At 35.4% G+C, this 10314-nt stretch overlaps 2 protein-coding genes across 2 annotated transcripts in view; one reads left to right on the forward strand and one right to left on the reverse strand.

Annotated features, from left to right (window-relative positions):
• LOC100748844 overlaps positions 1 to 10314 on the reverse strand; it is a 403660-nt gene that overhangs the window by 47802 nt on the left and 345544 nt on the right. The window contains exon 8 of the mRNA XM_024367091.2: positions 1002 to 1170. Within this exon, the coding sequence (XP_024222859.1) occupies positions 1002 to 1170 (169 nt within the window). The remainder of the gene's footprint in view (positions 1 to 1001; positions 1171 to 10314) is intronic.
• On the forward strand, positions 8621 to 9969 carry LOC117151552. Its single transcript, XM_033320325.1, has 2 exons — positions 8621 to 9259; positions 9750 to 9969. The coding sequence occupies exons 1-2, from the start codon at positions 9090 to 9092 to the stop codon at positions 9907 to 9909; spliced, it is 330 nt and encodes a 109-aa protein (XP_033176216.1). The 5' UTR covers positions 8621 to 9089; the 3' UTR covers positions 9910 to 9969.

Raw genomic sequence — 10314 nt, forward strand, 5'->3', positions numbered from 1 at the left:
ACACTCGGTAAATTGCTCGATGTATCACTTTCCAAGGCGATCACACGAATGAATATCTGATGAAAATCTTTTTCGCTGTACGACTGCATTTGTTTGTTATATGCTCGCTGGAGGCATCGAGAAGGTTCCAATCGCCGTTGCTAGGCAGTTTCTGCCAAGAGTTTTGTATACTCTTTGGAAGCATCGAGAAAGATCCAAACGCCGTTGCTAGGCAGTTTCTGTCTGGAGTTTGATTTCTAATACAACGTGTGTCCCATTATATCGACATCTCCAAAGTACAATTCTATGTGATTTCTAGGGAGAACTATACAAGCGATCCATACCTTCGTCAGGCAAAACGTTCAGCCGTGACCGTGGCTACGTTCGGCGATCAGTTGTCGCCTCGAACCCACTTTCGCTATCACAAATATCGAACAATTACAAATGACAACAATTGCTTAATTACAGCTATGATAAAATCTAGGCTAAAGCACTAGAAGACTTTCTCAAAATTGCAAAGGGAAGGCTCCGGTTTTTCTTTCATCTCCGACATATATAATATGATAGTATGTAATATAATAATCTATATATAATATTATGAAGCTAATAATACATGCTATTATATATCAGTACGTGTTAAATGATAAACAGAAAAATTATGAATAAATATTTGCAGGTATATAAAAATTGGAAATGAATATAAATTAAATAGATGTTTAGTTGAGACACATAACATGCAACTTTTTCTTTTTTCTTATTGCATAATTATAAACTGTTTATATATATATAATATGATAGTATGTAATATAATAATATATATAATATTATGATGTAATAATACATGCTATTATATATCAGTACGTGTTAAATGATAAACAGAAAAATTATGAATAAATATTCGCAGGTATATAAAAATTGAAAATGAATATAAATTAATTAGATGTTTAATTGTGACATATGACATGTAACTTTCTGTTCTTTTTTATTGCATAATTACAAACTAAAGATAGTAGAGCATTTACCTAACGTCCTCGGTAAGTGTTTCATCTCCCCTGGTCCAAATGACAGACTCCTTCAGAGACTCGATAACATCTCTGGCCTCGCATCTGAGTTTGAGAACGCTTCCCGCCTTCAGGTGCCTCTCCTTGGACACCACTCGGCCGGAATCGTCGGTTATTGTCAATTCCGGTGCTGCAACCGAGAAATACACCCACTAGAATATTCCTCATTCCCTATATTCCTCAATAATAGTTACCGCAACATATACAATCTTGCACAGGAAAGAAAATTTCATTTTCTCTGGAGATATTAAAGGCAAACAGCTTACGGCACCGAGTGCTCGAGGCTACGTCAATTATTGCCAGCAGTGATAAAACCACGTTTTTTTCCATTTCCAACCGCGGGATTAAACTTTCAAAGAGGCTCGGGCTAAGAGTACGATTACGCGGGTTAGCGTTGAGTTACATCCACCAGCGAAATGTATTCATAATTAACAGTCGTAAAATGGGGACTGGTTCGTGACCTGGACCGACTAATTTACATCGTATAATTAAAGCAACCCGCGAAATCCAGCACAGAGAGCTGGTCCCATTAACGAGATGTCTGACGATGGCTAAGGAAATCAGTTATTAAAACCAACGACACTCGATCGATGACTTTCCTTTTTGTGAAAGAGGATTCTTTCGATATCCTGTCAGAGGCAGGAGGTCTGACTTTGCGAGACGTCCGTAACCGGAAGTTGAGGAATTATCAGGGGTCGACACACTACCTTCTCTTCGAGAAACCAACACCCCTGGGTGACAAATGCGATACAGATAGCTCGTATCGAAACGTGACTGTCCATACGAATTAGAGGCGAGAAAAGGACAAGGATTGCAACTTTGATGTATCGCTCTCCGACGAGAATCGACGACGAGATGCGTTCGTGACCGGCAGAGCAAATGCCTCGAAACAGTTATCACGCTTAGTACTGTGCTACCGCTGGGTTCTTCCATTTAGATTATGTTTGGCAAGTGAGTCGGTAAGTTGTTATGAAATATTTTCGATTGAACGTAATTGGTAATATATATAAGTAAATGTAAAATGTAATATAAACTTAATTATAGTAAACGGGAAAATTATGATATTATGATATTCTCAATATACGCTTCGGCTCAGAAGCCTTACAAGGGAACCTACCAAAGTGTCAATCGCCGATCTTCATGAAATTCATAGTTGCCATAAAAATATTCGACACGTACCTTTTTATATCGACAATCGTCCATGTTAAAGAAGTGAAAACCATCCTTAAACATCTCGGAAAATTACTACACACAGAATGATTGTGTAAATTGATGAAATTAGTGATTTTGAACGATGAATTAAATGATGTAAATTATTTCGGAAAAAATCTATTTGTTTAAATAATATATTAAGAATAGCAAATGTGCTACTTTAAGTATTTTAAAAATCGCTACAGAAAAGTGATACAAAGCAATTAATGTCAATCATTCAATATAATTTTTCCAATAAAGGCTTTCCGCGAGAAAGTGATTAAAGCATAAATATATTTTATACAACGAACATTTTATCGATAGGACAACTATTGTATATTATCACAATCGAAATAGTTTGTTATCTCGTATCGCCAATATGCAAAACAAAAGTTTCACGGGTTTTTCACATTCTTCTGACCTATTGTCTACGTAATCACATTTTTTATCAATGTTTATCAATATTTATCAATGTTATGTTAATTATGTATCAATGATAAAAAATATTATTCCGATGCTATAAATTGATATCGGGATTTGAAATGAAAGCTTTAATGATTGTCTAAATCTGTTATACTCTTTTGGTATTTTTGAAAATTTGAATAATTCTACTCTTCATGAATTCTCCGTTGCGTGCGCTTCATAAATTGAATAAGAAGGCTACACTGAACTGAAGACAACTCTGACGTTTTAAGAAGAAACATATTTCTAACCTATGTCCTTGAAAATTCTGTACTCAATTTTTTTGACACAGGAACACACAGATTCTGAAACAAGGATATACGCAAAGACTTGAAAATACCAATGGTCAAAGAAGAAATCGCAGAAAAATACAAGGAAAGAACGGCAACACATCCAAACCAGCTGACTGCTGAAACGAGCAAAACTCTCATAGAAAGAAAACTAAAAAGAAAACACCCAACTGACCTCATTAAACAAATAAAATAGTCAAACTCCCACATGTTACACACTCAACATCCACACCACCCACATGATAATCAAACAGTCAAAAAATTCTACCAAATATCCAAATCGGACAAATTGTGAATGTAAACAACTAAATAAAAAAAAAAACTCAACATCCACAGCAATTTATTTATTTAGCAATTAAGCTAGAAAAATTTACCAAATGTCTAGCTGGACAAATTGTAAAGTACAAATTAAATAATAAAAAAAATGTAAGATCTTTACACGAAAAGAAAAAAGATGTACCAATGATGACATTGACTTTGAATATTGTTTAATGGGGCTTTGAATATTGTTTGCTGTATACGCTATCCTAACCATCCACTCGCTTTTTTCAGTATTATATATTATATTGCAGATACAGGAGAAAACAATTTGCCATCTGCTGATATTATAGAATAATTGTGCGTAATTGCCGATGCAGACTTCTTCGAGATATACCACTAATGTGAAAATTGTATTAAATAGTTAACATCAATTGTTTCTTTAGCGTTTGTTTAAAAACAAGAATCAGTGCCTAAAATCAGCTCTTCTCAAAGCTGTCACGTATTTACAAATAAGAAACAACTCTTTTGTGCACATCGAGCGAGAAAGTTTGAAATATAATAAATTCTTTGCAACGCAAAAATCAAGATCCTACTTTATTTGTATTTTGTGCATGTAGGCGTAGTATCTATAAACAAACACGTAAAAAAATTTAACATTTACCTGGAGAATTTATCAGAAATTTGTTATTTTTCAATATATTATTTAAACAAATGGATTCTTTCACAAAAGAATTTACATCATATAATTCGTCACTGAACAGTATTAATTTCATCAATTTACACTATCTTTCTATCTATACTAGTTTTCAAGATATTCAGCGAAATAGATTTTGCAGCCTCGGTCTTGGTGGTAGTTTTCACCCCTTTAACCTGAACGAGTGCCAATAAAAACAGACACGTATCAAATATATTTACGAGAACTACATCAGAAATAAATTTCGTCAAGACGATTGACATTTCTCTATGTTACCTTGTTAAAATATTTCTCATATTTAAGAAAACCGTTATGTAGTTTTCTCATATTTAAGAATAAAAAATGCCAAAAAATTATATTTTAACAAGGAAACATACAGAAATGCCAATCGTCTTGATGAAATTTAACTACATTTAGTGTAGGTTTTAAATTACATGCATGTTTTGATAAATCATAAAACCAATCTGGATGTACGGAATATCACTATGGGGGATAGCAGCAATGAGCCATATAAACAAAATAGAGACAATACAAGCTAAAATTCTTAGAACAATAGTAAACTCGCCATAGTACGTTAGAAACGAGGACATGCCGCAAGGACTTGGGAATACCAACGGTCAAAGAGGAAATTAGCAGACACGCAGAAAAATACAAACAAAGAATAGGAACACACCCAAACCGGCTAGCTGCGAAAACGATCAACCTCAAACATGGAAAGAAGGCTGAAAAGGAAACACCCAGCAGACCTCACAAAGGACACAACCTAACAAACACGAAGATGGTATCTCGCTGGGGGTAGCCACCCACATGATAATCAAACAGTTACAAAATTCGACCAAATGTCCAAATTGGACAAATTGTGAATGAAAAGAATTAAATAAAAAAAAAAATTTTTTTTATAGGATTGTAAATTCCAGGGTGCATAATCTGATATTCGAAATAAATGGAAAGTAGAATCAAAATTAAATATATTAAACAAACTATTTGTTTTCTACTCTATTTACAGTATCGTGTGAATCTTAGTGCTTGCGTCTAGAACACGTCTCATTTTCCAGGCCGCGATTAAGATTCAGCGCAGCCGTCTCGACTCCGATTCCCAGGTCGATCGCCATGCAAATTCCTTGCTGCTTCCTAGGATCTATCCACTCACACGCGGACGAGCATGTATTTTGACGAAATACGTGTATCTCGTTCGAACTAATCTTTTTATCCTACGTTATATGTTAATAGGTTTTGCAAGAGAAGCTCCTTACATTTTATAATCCAAGACCGAAATGAAAAAATTGACAAAAATGGATTTACCTCGTTCTTCGTGTGAGCTCTTCGTAGATAAACTAAGATTAACTTTAAATTATTTATGTACAAAAATTATCGACGTCGAAGCTCAATCGTCACGTCGTCGACGTCAAGATCAATCGATAAAATAAATGCACCTTCCTATCTTTTCCAAGAGTGTTAATTAACAGATTGAAGAAAAGATTGCACAATTAATAGATTACAAATTTCTGTGCATTTATAGGAAATTTGACAATGTAACGTATTGTAGAATCTTTTCTACAATTAATTTCTTTACAATAAATGGATTAAACAGGTGTTGGTTAAACAGGAAACGATGGTTGTTTAACGTGAACTATATACAATAACGTACTATAATTTAGACAACTAGATGGTTAACTTGCAACTTTCGTCTCCACGGATCCAAGGTTATCTCTCACGAGAACAACACTATCTCGACAACGCAATTCGCACTTTCTGACTTCTCAACTTACAATGACTGTTAATTCGTTTATGTCCCTTAGCAACCCTTTGTCTTTTGTCTCAGCCCCATGTCTTTTGTCTTAGCTCCACCACGCGCATATTCCGCACCCGCTCGTGGCCAAGGTCACGCCGGCTTTTTGCGCGAAACTTTTCGATTGAAGGATCGACGATACATTGTTGGGCCTGTCGACACGTCTGTTTTCTCGCGACATTGTTTATAGTTCGCCTGATATCTCTTAGGCCTTTCGTCCACGATACTACTATACAGTATATAATAAGTATAACAGTTATAATATTTAGTAGGTAAAACAATTCTCTACTTATGTTCTACCTTTTTATTTATGTTCATAGCAATATGAATTTGCATAAATATCTGCCGTTTAATAATTAATTTTAATCTTGATAAACTGGTCGTGTTCAACGAATCAGTCGATCTCTTATTTCGGTTAAGATAATAGGGGTAGTTGAAATGATGATAAAATATGCACTTTATTCCAACGACAGTATTCAGTAACAGATATAATAGAAGAGTCAACAACCACCAAAACCCATTAGTTACTCAATTACTTGACACGACGGATCAGATTCGCAGACTAAAAAGACAATACCCTTTGGATTTAAGCATTAGATTCAACTAGAATCAAACATACTATAAACTCTTATGATCCAAATTACCACATCAAAATAATTTACTTATAATTCTCAATGAGAATTGATTGCAAAAAGTCTACCAAATAAAAAAAAAAGAAAACTTTGAAGACTTAAGTATCTACGCGTGGTGCGTGTAGACGTGTTCTCAGCGAAGTGTAAATAGCAAGTTTAATTGTTGACTGATCAAAGGATGGAAAATCAGTGAAATTTGGTGACGGTGCTGTTGTCACGACCGGCATACTTCAAATCCGACGGACTGACGATAGAGATAAAGATGTGGCGGCACTCGGCGACAATGTATATCGCTGAAGTGCCTAATAAACCATCAACATCCCAACGGTTCTTCCACCGAAGGTTCTAGAAGAAAGAGCACGTGGCAACGATCGCGGACGCCTAGCAAATGCATGGACGGTGGGGATGTTGAGGGATGACAAAAGAAAGTAATCGGATCCGATCGAAAGTAAAATCATAAGAGTCAGTCTTAGAAAGTCACGCCTAGAGTTCGGAAGTAGATTGTAAAGAGTATTGATGTTAGAAAAAAAATAAAGTTTTCTTTTTTTATTTTTCACCTCAAATTCCTCTTTTATTTTGTTATTTTACGTGACACTGTCGCGGAGGAAAACTAAAGCACGGGGCAAGTGGATTCGTTGATGACAATTTTGGTTAGGAAAGTGAAGGCAATGGTCATTGCTGTTAATTGGATTAGAAAAAGGCTGGTGGGTAAGTAAGGGTGTTGGGCGACCCCGATCAAAGGACGCTCGTGGCTGGCATTGTACATGGGAAGATTCGCTCTCTCGTGTTTCCCCGGAATGGACAATAACTCTAAGGAATATTTCAACCTAAAAGATACTTACGTGGTCTTAAGGAGCTTAACTATAAAAAATGCTAAAATTTATTATGGGTCTTTAAGATTATTGGGGATCCGAAATAAGGGTATTTAGACATCTGGTGGCCATCTTGCTCGAGGGATAAAGTCTGGTTTATGTAGAAAGTCACGGGATGTAACAGATTGATAGCGTTTACATGAAGTCAATATTTATACAAATCTATGTTATCGGTGAAATCGCGTATAAAGCCAATATATTTCTCGTGATTAGATCCACTCAAAATAATCTCAAGCTGTTCCCACGGCAGCAGTCTCTTGTGTCGCGAAGGATCATGACTCGACACACTTGAAACAGTCTCGTAACATTCGCCCCATCAGGGAACAATTTCAGCGAGACATCGTTGGCCAAGTCGGGACAGTTTCCAGCACACGAAACGACAGTTTCGACTTTATCGACGACAATAGTTACGAGGAAGCGTAACGATATATACGATAGAATTTAAGGGTGGCCAGATGAACGAAGAGAAGGGAAACTTCTCGCTTCTTGCGACGCTCCTGCTCTTTCCGGCACGGATTTCGTATAATTCAACAATTCTTCTCGGCGAATGACCAATGTTCTAGTCCCTTGAACGAGAAAAAGATACGACGTCTCGTGATGTATCAACAAAACGAACAGCCAGATTCGAAATTCGGTTGCAAATGGAAAGACGACAAGAAATCAGCCAGGCTATCTGAATCTCTTGCCACGTTCCTCGTAATAACTCAATGGCCAACTGCAATCTTTTTGCCGAACGTTCGACGAAAAACAAATCCTCGGTTCTCCTGGCAATTCTTTGAGTTCTCGTTCTCGAAAACGATCAGCTAGTTCGTAATAAAAAATAAATAAATATAGATTGCTGCATAATTTTGTGTGTGAGCAAGAAGTAAATTGGAACAATTTAAGCGAGTTGTTCAAGAAAAGCGAAAGCTATTTTGAAGCTTACCAAAAAGTTATTTATTAAACACATAATGTTAGCAAGAATAGATTGTAGGGAACAATAATAAAACATTTTTATAATGTATTCTTGTGAATTTTAAAAGGCAGAATATTCATGATTTGTATCTCGAATAAAATATAAGTTTCGACGACAGAAACGAGAAAGATCCTTGTAGTTAAAGTTATATGGGACTTTCTTATTGTAAAAAGTGGTGTTATAAGAAATGAAGCCTCGACATGTTAATCTGATGTTGTACATTACTTACGAAGCACTTGTCTCTGAGAGGAATCTGAATCTTTCTTTTATTACCATAGTCTAAGATCTAGTGGAGAACGTTAGAAACTTCTTAACAAAAATGAACCTTTTAAAAGAATATTTATATTATTAAATAAAATATGCCATTAAATTATTATATATCAAATTAATCCTTATAATACAGTAATGCTATAAATATGATTTGATGAAATACATGTTGAAAATGACAACGTGAGTTCTCGCTCGCCATCTATATGCTGACGGCTAATTACAAAAAGGCGTAACTAGAAGATATTACTAGACACGGTCGATAGACCAGATCGATGGTTTAAGACTTCCTTTTCGTTCATTCGTTCGTGCCCCTTTCAAGTGTGTGCAACAAAAGTTTTTCGGCTCCGAGAAGTGAGGTGTTTTTCATCCGAATAATAAAGTAATAACTAACGCGATCCTACCTCTAAATATAAATATAACAATAGGTTATGAGTCCAGGTTCGATAATTAGTTATTATTTTTATTGAAAATATCATAAATAGTAAGAATATTAAGGAGCGCAGAAGATAACCTAAAAAACAAAATGCGCGTGATCGGTGATTCAGTGTTGAATGCTATAAGGGCGTTTTATCGAATACGTAATAATTGCTCGCGTGATAATATAGTTATCAAAATAATATAAAATGTAACAAAATGTCGAGTGGCGTGAATTCAAATATCGAAACACTCAATAGAGAAAATTACGACACGTGGAAAATGCAAATGAAGGCAATACTCATTAAAGATGACTTATGGGAATATGCGAATGGTACAATAAATAATCCCAAGCAGCGGATGAAGCCTCTTTATGGAAAAAAGGGATGGTAAAGCCGATATTATTCTTGCCATGAGTTCGAGTCCCCTAATCACTGGGCTACTTGATACGACGGATCAGATTCGCAGGCTGAAGAGACACTACCCGCTAGACCTAAACGCTAGATTCAATTAGTTATTTAAATTAAGTAATATTTACTTATTTATAATACTTACTTATAAATTATACTTATCTATAAAAAGTATTAACTTATTACTAAATAATCAGCCATGTCACTGCGCCACGCCAGAAAAATTACTGAAAATTCTCAACGTCAGAATTGATTGTAATTCTAATGAATAAATAAATAAAAAAAAAAAAATGAGCGAGTGAGCTATGTCATGTGAAGCATTGCAAAACTTCACATGAAATATGGAATAAATTAAAGGAGGTACGAATCCAAAGGACCTGTGAGAAAGGCTACGCTTCTGACGCAATTATTATTCACGAAAATGTCCGGTAGTGAAAATATGTCTGATCACTTTTCACAATTTTTTCAGCCACGTGGATAAACTAAAGGAAATGGGTATTGAAATCGCTGATGATTTACTGTCAATCCTATTATTATACAGCGTCCTGAAACATATGAAAACTTTAGACGTGCGATCGAATCGCGGGACCAATTGCCTTGCCCAGATGCACTCAGGACAAAATTATTAGAAGAAGGTAATAATTCTCATCGTAATTCGAATGCTGCGAATGATCACTAAGAAGCTCTGTAGTAGAGGGTTCAAACAAATACAAAGGATATAACAACAATACACATATGTAATAACGACACAGAATTATAGTAATAACAGAAACTGATACCTTGCGAAACAAATAAAAATCATGACTTCAGGTTTCGTAAGTAATAGGTCGTCCGAAAAGTTTCTTTCGCTTTACAAGGAATTAATGGACGCACAGCATTTTTCGTTTTACATTATTTTATCGAATTACGTATGATCCATTTTGTTCTATCAAAATAAAGATCATAACGTTCGACAGCTTAAGTTTGTAGCGGCACTCGGCAACACTGTATATCGCCGAAGTGAAGTGCCTAATGAGCCATCGATATCCCAACGG

This window comes from Bombus impatiens, unplaced genomic scaffold (assembly GCF_000188095.3).
Source record: "Bombus impatiens unplaced genomic scaffold, BIMP_2.2 scf_0276, whole genome shotgun sequence".
Taxonomy (NCBI): Eukaryota; Metazoa; Arthropoda; class Insecta; order Hymenoptera; family Apidae; genus Bombus; species Bombus impatiens.